Source organism: Mirounga angustirostris, unplaced genomic scaffold, assembly GCF_029215605.1.
Source record: "Mirounga angustirostris isolate CCGP_5_RB_7025 unplaced genomic scaffold, mMirAng1.0.hap1 SCAF_4, whole genome shotgun sequence".
Lineage (NCBI taxonomy): Eukaryota > Metazoa > Chordata > Mammalia > Carnivora > Phocidae > Mirounga > Mirounga angustirostris.
The window spans coordinates 62,239,880-62,257,515 of NW_026991712.1; the positions used below are offsets into that span (position 1 = coordinate 62,239,880).

Consider the following 17,636-nt stretch of genomic DNA (forward strand, 5'->3'; position numbering starts at 1 on the left):
ATGCCAATGATTTTCTATACCATGGACCCTCTGAACAAGCCGTAGACCCTATTAGATAGAGTAATTAGCGAGCAGCTTTGAAATCTTCTTAGTGGCAAGCATATTAGGAATTTTAATGAAATGTAATTACCACACATTTGCCACAATCATTTTGGGGTTCGATATCACGACAATTTTTATGGCTGAGCAATAAACCCTTGAAATCACTGCAACTACCACGGTGGCCTGACTTAGAGAGTTGACAGAGGGAGGCGAAGGAAGAGAGCTTTCAGGGAATTGTTCTGAAACTCCTGCCTCAAGCCACTTGAATGCTCAAAAGAAAGAGAGGAGATGACTTGGCATTGCAGAAGAGCTGTAGCAATCGGATGGGAGCCCGGACCCAGCTAGGCATCCGCTCATGGGACACGGGCTCAGCCTCCGAGACGCACTTTGTTAAGCACGAGCCCGCGCCGAGATACAGCTATCCTTCTGGCCCCCTCTTATCTACGCTCTTGAAGTTTATCAGCAAATCGGTTAACTGCCAGATCTGACCATCTCCATCTTCCCCGACCACTTGCCCCATCTGTAAATTCCTTTGCGACTTCATGGGACATCATCTCAATTTTTCCTCCTGCCTCTCTGACTCCTTCTGTACCCAGGATGAAATCCCAATTGACTAGGACCCCCCCAAAAAGAATGGTTTGGGGTAGAAGATGAGGCTTCCAGTTTGCCTTGGTGGAGGGGCTAGACTTTGGGAAGGCAGAGGCAACAGCTTACACGCAGAGAGAGAGAATGCTCTGTTTATGAGCAGGGAGGAGGGGATCCGGCCCAGAGCAGGCTATGTTCCGGAGCAGTGGGAAACAAGAGCATAAATTAAATCGGGTGTGGCCACATTAGGCAGTTTATAAGTAAAATGGCCTTATGTTTGTCTTTTTCTGACTTGTTTGGGACATCATTAAATATGGTTTGACATTTAAGCCTGCGGTTTGTATTTTGAAAAATGCACAGAAGCCAAACCATTGAGATGCATTATTTGGAAATGTCCTTCTGTGCAGGTTGAAGAGGGGAGGCTTTGAGGCTCGGCTGTCCATGCTGAGCTCCATGCAGACAAGTGTTTAGCCAGAGGGTGGCACTGGGGCTCGGTCCTTCTGGCCCGCCCTCTGGAATAAGGAGCCCTGCGGGGAAGTGTCTACGAGCCATGCTGAAATTTTAACCAGGGCTCAGTGAGTTTCTGGAAACAAGCTGTCAGTTCCTGGCAAACTTAGCAGATCTTACTGGTAAATGCCTTTTATTCCTGCCCTGCAGCTGGTCACAAAAGGTCGAGGGATCTATGGTCAGAGGGATAATTTTGGGATGAGAACATAAATCCTGGAGCTAAACCAGTACATTGAACAAGCTACATTCTAATTTCTCAAGTAGTATCCGCTTGCTTGATCTGGGGTTCTTTAAACAAATCTTTGATTTCATATTGATACAAATAGTAGAAAGGCAAACAAAATTGCAAAGTTGCTGGAATTTAACAACTCACAAAGGACGTGAAATTTGCTTTATCAAAGAAAAAACCAAGCTGTTTTTTCTCAAATGACAGAGAATATATAAAATGTACTCCAAAATTGAATGCCTAGGGAATTTCTCTTTTATGTAATTCCTAGTTAAGGAGTCAATATCTATACCTAGAAAACGAAAAATATAGTAACGCTTTCCTGGCATGAATGATTCTCAGTCCTGGCTGCTTAAAAGAATCACACAGGAGCTTGAAAAAAATCCCTGATGTCTGGGTCTCATCCCCAGAGGTTCTGTTTTCCTTTGTCTGGAGTGAAGCTTGAACATCAACACTTGTGAAGCTGCCTCTGTGATTCTAATGTGCAGTCTTGTTTGGGAACCACTTCCCTAGATGCTGTGAGTGGGTCCTAAGCTCCGTGGCTTCAGCCAGACAAATGCCATTTATAATTTCAAAGAGAAAATCTACTATGTAACATTTTTATAGAGGCAGCATGTTCTGGGAAAGAAAGGATTAAGCATGGAGTGAAGAGTTGCAGGTTCTGACCTTTGGGTCGTAGCTTAAGTTTTCTGGATCTATATTTCCTTTTTTTTTTTTTTTAAAGATTTTATTTATTTATTTGAGAGAGAGAGAGTGAGAGACAGAGAGCATGAGAGAGAGGAGGGTCAGAGGGAGAAGCAGACTCCCCGCCGAGCAGGGAGCCCGATGCGGGACTCGATCCCGGGACTCCAGGATCATGACTTGAGCCGAAGGCAGTCGCTTAACCAACTGAGCCACCCAGGCGCCCTGGATCTATATTTCCTTATTAGGAAAAGGATACCATTCAACTGGGAGTTTTTTTTTTTTTTTTAAAGATTTTATTTATTCATTTGAGACACAGAAATACAGAGAGAGAGAGAGCATGAGGAGGGAGAGAGGCAGAGGGAGAGGGAGAAGCAGGTTCCCCGCTGAGCCAGGACCCCGATGTGGGGCTCCACCCCAGGACCCTGGGATCATGACCTGAGCCGAAGGCAGTCGCTTAACCATCTGGGCCACCCAGGCGCCCCTCAACTGGAAGATTTCTTTTTTTTTTTTTAAAGATTTTATTTATTTATTTGACAGAGAGAGACACAGCGAGAGAGGGAACACAAGCAGGGGGAGCGGGAGAGGGAGAAGCAGGCTTCCTGTGGAGCGGGGAGCCCGATATGGGGCTCGATCCCAGGACCCTGGGACCATGACCTGAGCCGAAGGCAGACGCTTAACGACTGAGCCACCAGGCGCCCCAACTGGAAGATTTCTAAGACTCCTTCCAATTTCGACATTCTCTGACTCTAGACCTGTGGTTCTTAACTTTGTTAACAAATACAGATGCCTTGGTCTCACCTTTAGACCTATTCATCTGATTGATTTGGGGGGAGGCTATACGTTGATATTTTCTTTTTTTTTTCTTTAGAGAGGAGTGGGGCACAGGGAGAGGGAGAGGGGCACGGGGAGAGGGAGGGGGCACAGGGAGAGAGAGAGGGAGAACCTTAAGCAGGCTCCACGCCCAGTGCAAAGCCCAATGTGGGGCTCGATCTCACAACCCTGAGATCATGACCTGAGCCGAAACCAAAAGTTGGACGCTTAATGACTGAGCCACCCAGGAGCCCCAACATCGATATTTTCCAAAGCTGCCCAGGTGATTCTAGGGTGCAGCCAGAATGGAGCATCACTGATGTGTGTTCTTTGTTGAGCCAAAGTCTTTTCAGATAGATGTTGAGATTTGTGTGCATGCGTGTGTGTGTGTGTGTGTGTGTAGTGTGTCATATATAAATCTGTACGTAATGTGCTTGGGGGTGTAACGCCAGCTGAGAGAGTGGTGGGAATTCATACTCAGCCTCATATTAATTCAGGAACACAGAAGTAATGCAAACACATATGTCCATGCTGTCTTAATTAGTCCCTGCTGGTTGCTCTGTTCACAAAGTGAAGAAGTATTGCCAAATGTCTGGGATTCCAGCCCATTTTAATTCCCTGTTGGCTTCATAGGAGTGAAAAAGCAGGTAAGATGGCCCGGAACAGAAATACCACCCAACATTCACACATTGCCTTATAATTCATCTAGCACTTTACATATATGATATCACAGAACCCTTACAAGACTGAGATTAATTTTCTTAGCTTTAGGGATAGAAAACCTGAGACTCTTAAGAATCCAGTCCCTAAACACACAACTAAAAAGTAGCAGATGCCAATATTCTAATCCAAACTTTGTGATGTCGTATTTCTCTTTCTTTCATTTACCTCCATCATGCATCCACACTGACCCTGCCAAACAATCCTTGGGTGACCAAGTATGGGGGTATGGTTGGATGGGGGAAATACATGACCCCTTTGGGGGTTAAAAGTGAAGAGAATGGGGCTGATAGTGTGGGTTTTTCCTCTATATCCCATACAGAGTCAAACCAAAGAGAAGACTGTATTGTCTTTGAATGCAGGCAGTTAACCTTGGTCAGAGGAAGAGACGCAGGGCACAGGCCAGGTGTGAATCAGTGTCAAGGGAAGAGATTAGATTAGAGTTAATTCTAGCCTTAACTGATGTCTTGATCCAGAAAAAACAATCTCATTATTCTGGACTTTTTTTTCCCTTTTTTAAAGTCACTGATATTGTAACTAAAAAGATAATCTTCAAAGTAGCCAGATAGAAAAAGCAAAAGGCCAAAACATAAAGATTCTGTAGAACACAACAGAGCTATCAGGTTTGACCCACAGATTCTATAACTGACTTGAAGAGCCTCAAAATTTTCTGGAAGTTCTTGGATTTTTAAGCTACGGTTTGAGCATCACCTATAGAAAGAAATCGCCATCTGGGGTACAGTGTAATTCTCTGTTCTAATAATCCAGGCACTTCTAAAAGAAATTGTTGCTAACATTTTCATATATCCATGTGATATAATCTAAATTCAGACAGATTCACATCGAAATAAAGCAGCAGAGGAGAATCCCAGGGAACCAGGTATTAAAGCATTTTGTGGGGGCAAAACAAGTTTAGAAAAACATGAAAAAGCAAAGTGAAGTTCTTAACATAGTTATAGCATTTAGCACAAGAGTGAAGAGCTTCTGCCAAAGTGCCATAATCTCGTTAATACTACATTTGCCCTTTAGGACATGTATTAAAATTTCAGGGCAAGCCATATGGAGAGGTTTGCAAAATTGTATACTGAAAGGTAGGCAGTGTACCTTATTCTCAAATGGCTGTAATGCTTGCCACTTAGAAGGCTAAAATAGTAACAAAATCACCAATTTGCAGGAGATATATTTAACGCCAAACATTTCCAACTCTCAAATAAAAGTAAATTAGTCTATTGAGGCTGGCTCATAAAAATCATTTTAGAACTACAAAACAATTCTGAGGTTTTAGTCGTAATAATACTTAGAGCTTCCTTAAGAAGGATTTGAAGACATCATATTAAAATATAATGAATATGTCTACGCTTCTCTGCTAAACACTTGAAAATTAAGACTTCCTAGTATGCCATGAAGGCCTGGTTTTATCCCTTCCTTCAATAACCGCCCTCCCCACCTTTTTCTATTTCAAAGGAATCCCTGAGCACAAAAAGTCATGAGGAAATGCAGAAAGTATGAGGATCAAGTTGTTTATTGTGAATGTTTGTTCAATAAGCTAGATACCGTATCACGAGTATAAATGTGTGACGCCCTACATTTATGAGGCCATTTTAATAATAACTGCACTATCCATTTCATGTGCCTGATACCCTGCACTGCTATTGGCTAATTGTGCGGATATCTTGAGGTCGGATAAGTTAAAGAGAAAAAAAGACTCACAAAGACGTGAACTTCTCTTTGCCTCGTTAACGTAACTTACCTTGGAAGGCAGCAAGTGGCCCGAGTTTTTGAATCCTATGATCCTATAACTCATTTGGATCCCGGCTCTACACTCACCAGCTGCCCATTTATAAATGGGACAACAATGCCTACCTCACTGGATGGATGTGAGGCTTAAACTGAGCTAATACATATCAAACTCCATGTACAGTGCTTTATATAAGACAAATGTGTAATAACTATTATTTTTCACTTTCCTTCAACTTTGTTTCAATGACTTAGGCAGTTCCTCTCTCATGATGATACAATACTTCTTTTAGCTAGCATAGATGCCAATCAAGAGTGTTTAAAATAGTTAAGTGTTCATATGTTCTCACTTTCCTTAGAAACAGGCCTGTGTTAATTCATCACATGGTATTTCTTTAGTTCTTATTAATAATAGTTGGTGTTCTGGGTAGTCCTTAATTCTATAGTAATATTTCTTTTTTTTAAAAAAGATGTATTTATTTACTTGAGAGAGGAGTGGGTAAGGGCAGGAGAGGACAGAGGGAGAAACTCAAGCAGACTCCCCATCGAGTGCGGAGCCCAACATGGGGCTTGATTCCACAACCCCAAGATCATGACCTCCCCCCAAATCAACAGTCAGATACTCAACCCACTGAGACACCCAGGCACCCCATCTGTAGTAATATTTCTAAAAGTAATATTAATAAAAAGAATTCATTCTAATGAAATAGATGATGTCAGAAATTTTGTAAGCAGAAGTAGAAACAATAAAACACAATATGGCTTCCCTTTTCACTTCCCAATCTTGGTCATAGATTCTATCCCCTTCTATGGATTAGATAACATCGGACTTTAGTACAGGATGGGAAGACTCCATCATGTCTCTTGGGTGGTTCACTGCCCAGAGGCTCAGCATCTACCCCTGCTCTTGACTAAGTAGCCTCTTGACCCTTCTTGATAACCAGTTAACAGGAATCCGAGGGCTGATGGCTACTCCTCAGATGGAACCAAGTTTCTGATCTTTCTAACCTGACTACCCATTTCACATGTCCAATATGTTGAACTGGTGTTGGCTAGTTGGGTGGATATCTAGCACTCTCTGAGGACACCATCTTTTTTTCACTGAAGGGAGCCCAAGCAGTGATGAGGAGGCCCAGCTTAGACCAGTTAGCTAATTCTGTCAGAGGATAGCTGTCACAGTGAGGGCTCCATGACCACAATGAAAAGCTTATTTACACATAAATGTACATTATTTTATATGTTGAAATTGTTAAAATTAGAAATGTAGAAGCATGTGACCTGTGGTGAAGACAAGCCATGTCACTCACCTGCCCAGGCTGTTCACAGGCTGTCTGGTACCTGGCCTGCTGGCACAATTCTTTGACCCTCTCATATTTGGGCAAGTGATTTGACTGTTGGATATTCTTGCTGGATTCTTCTTTCTTACGTAAAAACTTCCTTTGACAGAAAAGAAGAAGTTTCTGATGTGAGAAATGATTTGATTTACCCACCCAGCATCTTTTGCCTTTTCTCTTTTTCTCCCCTGTGGCATGACTCCACATTCTTCATTCAAATGGCATGAAATAGATGGTAAGATCTTATCCACAGGAGCTCAACATTTGCTGAGTCCTTTGTGAAAATTATAACCCGGACACTATGAAGAATGATTATCTCCCTTAAAGCATTAGTTTCAAAACTTTGGGCATAAATGTTTAGCTTTACAGTCATACAAATGCTTTTCTCTCAATGTGTGTATGGAAAAAACCGAGACAATGAGGATTATGACTCAAAAGGGGAAACCCAGAAGGGATTCTGGAAATGACAGTCTCATATATTTGTGTTTAAAACTGGGAAAGGCACTTAAGGAAAGGAAGGAGAAAGGAGAGGGCCAGGAAGGACTTGGGAAGGAAGGCTGAGAAGGTCAATGGACTGGTCCGATTCTGACCCTGAGGTCGAAAAAGCAACGGTAAGGGCTTTGGCCCCGCCGTATGAGAACTTATATTGAACAATTCTGATGCAGCAGTCATTACTGTGTTGGTCAGTGGAGCATGAGTAGCAAACCCTTCAATCCTGTGACTAGGCTTATGAAATCTGCATGCTTAGTAAACCGGAATAAGGGGGAAAAATACCCAGCAGGAAGAGCTGCCCACTAGGCCTGGTTCCCAGAAGCGCCCCAGGAACCAGTAATTACCCTCTTTCCACAAGGAATGTATCACGCCAAATTCTGGCTTTCTTGTTTGTTCGAAACCTGAAAGCAAAATAATAATATTTACTGTTGGCATCTGGACATTTTTCCACATGGATCTGTGCTCACAGTTTATTTAAAGAAACACCTCTCACTTCCCACAGACCAAGACTGCATCTCCATCAATACACTGTTCACAAACAGCCGGGACAGTCTCGGATTGCTGTGATTCTCCTGGGCAGGGCGTACTTTGCCTCCACAGCTTTCGGCTGCTGGCTGGCTCTGGGTGCCGGGGTGCTTGGGGCTGGCTGAGGGAAAGCAAATTGACACACCTGTTACCTGGCTTTTCCAGGTCCAGAAGTTTGAGGACGGACTTGCCGTCCACATCGGGAGGCGTGTCGAGCCCAGCGATGTCCAGGATCGTCGGGGCCAGGTCGATGTTGAGAACGATCTGTGGGACTCTGCAAAGGGACAGGAGGTTAGGCCCCAGATCTAACACTAGTGAGGGTAGCACAGAGGACCACTTTCTCCACACCGAGACTCATCGGCCTTTGACCTTCTCCCCCTCTATCTTAGTCTTTCACGCATAAAACTGTCTAACCTAGATCAGACAATTCCCACAGTGTTTCCAATGAGCTGAAGAGACATAATAACCTTCTTCCAGGAAACCCTTCTACTAACATCACCTTCTCCCCTCTTCCAGGATGTAGTGCAATGGAACAGCAGAGGCAGCGCCTGGACGAGGTTCAGAACATCCAGGTTCTGGGCCCCAATGAATCCATTTCCAGAATCGGGGACTCTGAGAGAGGCACGTGTGATGTGCCAAGCTTCTTCTGTGTTAGATCAGAAGTCCGGGCTGGGGGCGCCTGGGTGGCTCCGTGGGTTAAGTGTCTGCCTTTGGCTCAGGTTGTGACCTCAGGGTTCTGGGATCGGGCCCACGTGGGGCTCCCCGCTCAGGGGGGAGTCTGCTTCTCCCTCTGCCCCTTTCCCTGTTTGTGCTGGCACGCCCCCCCATAGATAAATAAAATCTTAAAAAAAAAAAAAAAGAAGAAGACGTCTTGGCTCGATGCTCCTTAAGGGCCATTCCAGATTTGGAATTCCACTTGCATTCTTTTCTTCAACTCTTTCCATAACTGTTTCACGTACACGACCTTATTTTACACAGAATATTGTGATGTGGCCGGCAGGGCATGTAAAACTCATTTTATAACGGGAAAAGAGAGCTGCATTGGGAGGTAGTGACTTGTCTAAGGTGGCAGAAATAGAACGCCAGTCCTTTAGGCCTTTTTTCTTCTAAAAGAAAATCAGCTTTTTAAAATTTTATTTTCTTTAAAAAATTACTTTAGTAATAATTTTAAAAAAAAACAACTAAAGGCAGGCACTGTTTTTTTTTTTTTTTTTTTTTTTAAAGACAGTGTTTGTCTGATTCAAAGAAGTACAGATGATGTGTCCCTAATGATCACATTCTGTCTGTGTGCACAGGCCATGGGATGGGGATTCTGATGTTTTAGCTTTATAGTCATTGTAAATTAGTCATTGATAGTTAATTTTCCTTTCTCTTTAAATAGTATACTTTAGTTAATTTAGTGTGTGGTAGGGGAAAAAAACAAGGTTTTCATTTTCTAAATTACCAGCCTCCACCTACATACACCCTTTTCTGTTTTGGATGAAAAGAAACCAGACCCTGAGATTGGTAATCGAATTATCTCAGATATACATGAGCCACGGCAACCGAATGTTGCAAGCAGGGAAATACGTACATGGATCCTGGTTCTACACTTGGACCACGAATAAAGAAAGGCACACGGATATCAAAGTCATATGGCATGGATTTCCCCTTGACCAGTCCAAACTGCCCAATATGGTAACCGTGGTCGGCAGTGTAAATGATGTAAGTGTTCTCCAGCTCCCCCGTCTCCACGAGCATATTATACAGCTGAAATACAACGGAGACAAAATGGGCAAGATGACAATAGTGTTGCTGTGATTTCCCCTGAAATTCTTCCCCATTATTTTTTAAAGGCAAGAGTCACTTTAACAAGGCTAAGAAACATGGTCACTATCTACGTTTTCTAGTTGCTTACAATCCTGGAGGGGAAAAGTCTAATAATGGAGTAATATAACTCATTTGAATCTGGCACATTGTTCTTAAAGGTTTTGTGCACCTATTTAAAAACAAAAACAAAAACAAAACAAACTCCACAAAACAGCCTCTACCACCTAACTTACAGGTTTTATTTTGAAAAATCCATTGTTAAAGCAAATTTTATCACCACTTTTTATACAGTTATCAAGGGTTAAGAACAGGCTGCTTTGGAGCCTGATCCAACTGAATCCAGCCTTTAGGCAAGTTTTGTTTGGCTTCTGTGGCTTTTTTTTAAATTCAGGATATTTCAAATAAAATGCTTGTATTTCTGGTTTCCTTTGAAAACTCAGAAGATCTCATGATATTGGATCTATTTTCCTACATGGCAAAAATTAGCTGGAGCCAAGTAGTTGCTCCTTGTTATAGATGTGGGCGTTTAAAGTTCACCATAATCCCCACCATGCCCTGTCGCTTTATATGAGACCAGCTTTAGGTATTTACATTATTCGCCTGATTCTTGAAGGTATTTGTGAGGGTAGCTCTTGACTTATGGTGTTTTGATTTTTATCTCCTCTTTGCCGCTGGCTCCAGAGAACCAAGCCTGGAGAGGTAATAGAAGGGGTCGAGATAAGGGAAGGAAGATAAAGTCACTCAACACACACTCACGTACACATATTCACACACACGGACTCTCTCCCTCTCTTAAAAACAGCAACAACAAAACAAAGACAGAATTAGCAAGAATGGATCTACACTAAGGAAGCTGGACCAAAACCCGTCACTGAGGCAAGTTCGTGTGCTTACCCTTTCCACAGAATCGTCCACTGACATCAAAGTCTGAAGCCTTTTGCGATGTAGAACGTTTGTAAATTCCATGTGGATGGGCAGCATGGGTCCCGTGTACTGCATAATCCAGTGCTTATCCATATTTGGTGCATAGTTATAACTAGGGGTTCTGAAAATATCCAGAAAGGATTCTTACTAAATGTATTTTTAGTCAGTTAGAGAAATATCTCAAGTTCGAGGTAATTTAGACATTGCTATTTTTTTCTCCCATGTGTCTTCTATGTTTATAAGAAGAGCTAAAATCCTCACTACCCCAAATATCACACATCCCCTAAAGGCATATGGATTCAGATTTATAAAACCAAGACAGACAGCTAAAAAGGTAATTAGTGCAAGTTCATTCGGATTCATTGAAGAAAATGTGTAAAAAGACATCAAGGTGATCATGGTATTGTAACACCTACAGATAAAATTCAGTAATACAGAAGGGAATGTTTTCATGGTGATGTTAACTCATAAAATTTGGTAGTTAATAGGGCTATTAGGTATAGTCACAAATATGTGGAATAATGATGAATCATAATTTCAACATATTTTTTTCTCTAATCTCTAGTCTATGAGTTTTTCTCATTCCTAACCTTGTATATAGATACCATTAATTTAATAGGATATGCTGGAATTAAAACCAAGTCTACTTCTGCAATATACATGCTTATCAATAAAGCTATTCTTTTTATAGACAATTCAATACAGGTGCAGAGCACAATTTTTGTTCACTACAGGGAGGTGGGTCCTATTCCTCTCGAACATGTGGGTTCAAGCCTGTATTTAATTTATCACAGAAACTCAAGTGGTGTCTCATACGTTCCACTGGGGGCCCACAAAATATGTTGCCTTCTTTTTGAAATCTAACCCAAATCCTTTGACCATTAGATGCTGCCACTTCATACTCCTAAAGTACATGTCTTTGCTAGAGTAATTCTCACACTGAGAATTATCTATTTATATTTGACATCTCCTCCAGACTACAACGTACTTGACCCTTCTCCTTAGATGTTATTAAGCATGTAGAAGTTGTTTAATATTAAAAACTTAGTATTTACCATGTGTTGGGTATTGTGTTGTTTTGTATACATTAACTCATTTAATTATCTCTGCTGTTCTTGGAAATCGGTTTATCATTCCCATTTTAAAGACTGATTTATTTATTTTTATTTATTTATTTGACAGAGAGACACAGCGAGAGAGGGAACACAAGCAGGGGGAGTGGGAGAGGGAGAAGCAGGCTTCCTGCTGAGTGGAGAGCCTGATGCAGGGCTCAATCCCAGGACCCTGGGATCATGACCTGAGCCGAAGGCAGACGCTTAACGACTGAGCCACCCAGGCACCCCTCATTCCCATTTTAGAGCTGAGAAAACCGAGGCTTAGCAAAGTTAAGTAACTTCCTCAGATGAACAAAGTTACTAGGTGGTAGATCCAGGACTCAATTCCAAAGCCCATTTGTTCTAACAAAATGAAAGAAGAGGGAAGTGTGGGGTGCTTCCTATGTCTCAGACCACTTTTCATAGGAACCACAACTTCACAAGTAACTGGTCTCACAGAGTAAGCAACAATCTATGTTGGTTGAGAAATCGGATAGCCAGTGTCTGCTCTGGGGAGGGTCCTATCAGTGAAAAATGGTGGATAATGACAAGGATAGGTGACCCTGTGCCATCAACTAGAGAAACAGGGGTGCCTGGGTGGCTCAGTTGGTTAAGCATCCAACTCTTGATTTTGGCTCATGTCATGATCTCAGGGTCCTTTTGCTTGGGTTTCTCCCTACCCGCCCCCCCACCCCCACCCCAGCTTGCTCTCTCTCTAAAATAAAAATAAATTAAAAATAAATAAAATCTTAAAAAAACAAAAACAAAAACACCCTAGAGAAACAGTCACTGTGAGCCCGGTGAATTCAGGGGCATTGACCACGTACTCCTCTGGTTTGCACTAGAGCAAATCTCCCTCAGGGTAAGCCCGGAGTTTCTGAGCTACGTTGATTGTACACTGGGCTATTTCCATGCATGCTGAACTATATAAATGCTGCCTGTTGTTATATTTTTTCTTCTGCAAGTGCATTTGCAGAACCTCTCTTTTGATAGTTGAAAATGCTCTTTTGGTACCGTTGAGCTTCTTGGCACAAAAGAAGGTCACATCATACCGTAATGATCAGTATGGATGCTGGTCAACTAGCAGAAATACAACAGCATAAATACCAATATAATATTGAGCACAGAAGACCCTGTAGCTAAAACTGTATAAAGGAGCAGATTTGCAGAGTAGGAAAAGCAAGTGTGGTTCACTTTGCTCATCTGTAAACGGGGATAATAGTATCTTTCTTAAAAAGCTCTTTTGAGGAACAACAAATCTCTGTCTATCTATCATCTATCTCTCCATCTATCACCTATTTATTATCTATCTCTATATCACTTAAAAGTGCCTAGAACAGAGGCACATGAGTCTCCTACATAAGCCAATAAACAAATACATTCTACATAAATGTCTGGGTTGAAAAATCCTGTCGCATTAAAAACCAAACAAGCTCTTCAGGTATCACCTGCCATTCTTTTTAAGAGAAACTTTCAACATAAACTTTCTTCTGCTTACCCAGTAAATGACTCATGAACCACTTTGTCCCATGTTTTTGGCCTGAAAGTGTTCCTCATATCTAAGCGTGAACACGGGCGGAATCATCCTCTTCAATCTCAGGAGCTCGTGCAGTAGGAAAGAATGTAAGCCCTGTTTCTTATTCTTCACGCAGCATGTCGTGGTACAAACAGGATTAGATTGAAAGGCTGAGGAGGATGAGAGTGGGGGCTTCTAAACCCCATCGGAGAGGGATTTTCACCCGTGGGGGTGGCTAGAGGTCAGAAAAATATAGCAAGTGGGCCATGAAAGGTCCCCTAACTATTTACTGATACGTGCCCTGAAAAAGAATATGGCTATAAAAGATTACACAGGGTTTCTTTATAATACCTAAACATCTTCCTCTCACTGCCTTTGATGTTGGTTTGCCTTAATTTTAAAATAAATTGAGTTGACTTTTTTAAAGCCACAAAACCTCAACACAAATAAAAATTAACAATAGGGAACCGAAACGAAGGCTCACAGCGGGCAAATGATATCTTCTACCAGCTACCTTGATGAGCTTGGCATAGCTCCACCTCACTTTGAGGAACGGGGAAGGTCGCAGCAAATTACAAGCCTCAAAATTGGACTCTCGGATTTACAGAATGACATATGTGAAATCTGGCTTATAGTAAAAGGGAGAGTTCAGGTCTGTTGTCAAAGCTGTCCTTCTCCACCCCCAACCGCCCCCCCCCCCTCCCCTTAATTTCTCCAAGTGGGAGCTGACCCCCAGCTCTGGGGCTGAAATCCCAGGTGGAATCTCAGCAAGGGGCAAGGAGTGGGGGTATGCATTTGCCTTTTAAAGGAAGACAGACTGCCCCTGCTTCCCACAGAACAGCAGCTGTTCGGGGACCTGCAGGTGGAAGGTTGGGGGTCGCTGGGATTGACAATGTTGTTGAAAAGTGATCTTTTGCCAAAGACCTGTGGTTGCCTCCTGCTGGGGTCTGCCAAATTCCTGGAAGATGCAGCCTTCTGTCTCCCAGTGATAATTAAGGCTTGCTTCCCTAAGAATTGACTCACAATGACTCAAACAGGGCCTGGGGCCCTCAGCTACAAGAGCAGCCACTGAAAGTAGCAGCTAACTGTTTTGGGGAGAAGTGGAAAATCACACGTCCCATTGTTTCAGAATGTTTGGGGATTAGAACTGAAATCTCATCCCAGCCCTGTTACTAGTGTGTGATCTCGGGCAACTTTGTTTTCTCTAAGCCTCTGTTTCTTCATCTGTATAATGGGAATAACGACTTCAGAGCTTTGGGAAGGTTTAATTCTCTAAGCCTCTGTTTCTTCATCTGTATAATGGGAATAACGACTTCAGAGCTTTGGGAAGGTTTAAGGAGATTTCAGTGACTCCAGAGAACAAATCCACATGTTCATACCCATCCGCACAGGGAGCTGGGAAAGATCTCATCATTTAATAGCTCTTTGGATTGCGGTGGCAACCCTGAGGACACCCTATTCCCATTTTACAAATGAGAAAGTAAAGTGTACAGAGGTGTCTCAGAAATTCTGTCCTGGGGCCGGAGTGTCTTCGATGACATCACAACGACCAGAGTCCTGCACCACAGTCCCCAAGAAGTGCCTCAAAATCCCAGGCATTCAAAGATCTGATACATACATTCCTTTCTCTCAAAACTAAGTCCTAAAATCCTTAGTCCTGATTGAAAATATTAGCCTTTTCTGCTTCCCGTTCAAGTGCCTCCCACCAGCTGCCCAAAGTCTGCTTTTGCTGACAACACAAGATAAAGTCGGACCCCCCAAGGCAAACTGGATGCATCAGGGAAAAGACAGATAACACTGGCTCTTTGCTTGAAAACTGAGAGGACAGATGACTAAATTGTCGTTTTTAAGTTTCTGTTGCTTAAAAAAAAAAAAAAAATCCACGTTGGGGTTACAGTTGCATGTGCCTGATCTGGTAAGACTCCTTGTTGTCCGTCCCGAGAAGGATTTTACCCAGTAACTGTGCATTCCAGGCTTACACTCTCCCCAAAACACAGACTGTTCTCATAGTTAAAAATGTTAACTTCTCCCGGGTGAGGCTTCTCTTCTCTGCATGTTGCTTTTTCTCCATGTTTGGATTTATTGCTCAGCACTAGATCACAGATCCTTTCGACCACACATTTGTGACTTCAGCCTCTGCCATCAATGCTCTTTGGGCTTTGATTCTCTCTCCTCTGCTGCTTATTGGCATAAGGAGAATACGAATCCTGAAAATCAATAATGTCACCTTTCTTTTTGATGGTGGGTATTTGGGGAGAATAATTCTCACTGGAAGAGAAGTGGTTTTAAGAAATGCATGTGTTGTCTATTAAATCCATATTCAGGGAATTGCAAAGAACTTAGCAGTTCATTTTTACTGCTGATGGCCTTTGCTGTCACCCAGTGAAAAGAAAGACATTTCTAGTGTTTTATATCTGAACATGTGTTTTCTTCATTTGTTATTTAGTGTCGGACAACAACAAAAACTCTAATGATCTAACTCTTAAAGGGTATTGGTAGCGGGACCGTCATTCTGTAAGAAATGAAATAGGTTTCAATTCCCAGAATAAGCCAGTTATAGAGATTTAAGACACACACTCAAAGCATTAAATTGGAAATTCTATACTTAATCTCCCAAGCCACACCATCTCAGCTTTCACTCAAATTGAACTTATTTAATTGACTTTGTAGAGATATTCCCCACCTGAGTTCAAATGTCTTTAGGTAAGGTAACATTTGAACGCACGCAGAATAATATCAAATGATCTTGATTATAGATACCGCAGGAAACTAAATTAAAAAAGTCTTCTAAGATGCTGCAAACTCCAGCGGAATTGTGCAAACACACACACGGAAGCCACTTCTAATATTAACTGTAACTGTGAAGAGTACTGAGCAAGCCGGGGGGCAGTGCAAAGATCACCTAGGGCCAAGAGAACAGAGTTTTGACTCCAGCTTTGTCCCTATCTACTTACGTTAACCTGGGCAAAGCCATTTGGGTTTTTAATTTTTTTTTTTTTAAATAGAGTTTGGGCCTTCATTTTTCAATCTAAAAATTTATGGCATTAGATGATCTCTAGGTGTCCTTTAATTCGTAAAACTGACTGCTTAGATATTTTTATGCCATTAAAATATGTTTTAATGTCACCTGGGTGGTGGGGTTAACACGCTTATTCATTTGCTAAACAAAAAAGTATCTGGCAAGGGATAGGGCAGGAGCCATGCTCCCCAGGCACCAGAGGCAGAGATATAACACTTGGCCCTGCCTTCCGGAAAGAGCTATCTTGCCTAACTCCAGGGCCCCATTCACACAGTATCCTGTGTGAATGCTGCCCCCTGGAGGTGTGCAGTTTGACTTCAAGGGTCTGGGTAAACAGCCAGTGCCATGGGATATGCAGGTCAATGATAGAAGAACAAAGTGGGAACACAGGAAAGGAGCAATGAGTTCTGCCCAAATTAAAGATTTTTATGGAGAATTTAAAATTCTCTCATTTTCAAAAGCACTTTCTTTTATGGATCTGTGGAAGAAATGAAGTGAGACTGTGCAAATTTTTCTAAGGAAAAACCTTTCTTTTCAACTTCGGACAACAAAGATGTTTCAAAAACTTTGTTCTGAGGCTTACGCAGAGGTAGTTGTCCCTTTAACGTACTACCTCATCCCCAAACTGCACTTTTAGACGGATTCTCGCAAGTCAGTGGACCTGGATTGTTCTACCAAGATTTTAGATTCCACTTGAACCGTGTTTGTGTGTTCACACACATTTCCAGGGGTGGGGAGAAAGAACTGATGAACTGGAACAACAACAACAACATTTTCAGTTGATAGGGGGACGGTTGGTAGGAGGGTGATGGGGGAGTCTCTTAGCTTCCCCCAGAATCATCGGGTAGGTAAATGGAATCTCCTTTCCTGTCACTACTGCACGTTATCACATCGTGGCGGCCGGCAGAGACAAGCTATGTCATTGCGAGAGGGAGGGGACAGCAGTCCCATGAGGAAGGATCCTGGGATGTAATTTACTGAAAAGCACAGTAGGGTCTTCACCATAGGGAAGAGCTTTACGATAGGGGTTACTATGTGTGATGTTATGATGGAGGCTCCCTCAGATACCACCGAGGCCGAGAACAGCCGAGCTGCTTCTGATTAAACAGTGCCAGACAGTCACGAGGGGTCCATATCCGTCCCCATTCTTAGTCGCTTGGCAAAACCTCCAGCCTCGTGTGTAAAGCCAGCAAGCCAGTGTTGGCCCGGCTTTCTTCCTTTGTTGGGAATGGAAAGCGCCGTGGAAACACGATGCGTTCGCCCCGGTTGGAGAGGGCGAGGTGACTACCACCTGAGGCCACACGAAAGGCATCCGGATACTGCGTGACCACCAAGGGAGGCGACCTCCAGGAACGTGTTCACGTTACTTGCTTCTCCGAACAGGGGAGAGTCTATAGCCTCTCACTGTTTGCAGAGGGCTTGCCAAACATTTCTGCAAAGTACTTAACTTCCTACATCCCTTTGCTCGAATGTGTGGCTAATGTTTTCACTAAGGAACCCGGCCATTCAGGAGCTCCATACGCCACAATTAGCCGCCTGTCTTCATCTGTCTCTCTCCTTTTGTCCACAGACTGAACTGTGGACCTGTGCAGTCACTCACAGTGACAAGAAC

The 17,636-nt window shown here is 42.7% G+C and overlaps 1 protein-coding gene across 7 annotated transcripts in view; it reads right to left on the bottom strand.

Moving 5' to 3' along the window:
* The window catches only part of SULF1 (sulfatase 1), a 179,144-nt gene that overhangs the window by 34,986 nt on the left and 126,522 nt on the right, over positions 1–17,636 (bottom strand). For all 7 annotated transcript variants that reach the window (XM_064588237.1, XM_064588235.1, XM_064588238.1 and 4 more), the window contains 5 exons: positions 10,366–10,516; positions 9,236–9,411; positions 7,808–7,936; positions 7,482–7,538; positions 6,619–6,748 (listed from right to left, as the gene is read on the bottom strand). In XM_064588237.1, coding sequence (XP_064444307.1) covers positions 6,619–6,748; positions 7,482–7,538; positions 7,808–7,936; positions 9,236–9,411; positions 10,366–10,516 — 643 coding nt within the window. The remainder of the gene's footprint in view (positions 1–6,618; positions 6,749–7,481; positions 7,539–7,807; positions 7,937–9,235; positions 9,412–10,365; positions 10,517–17,636) is intronic.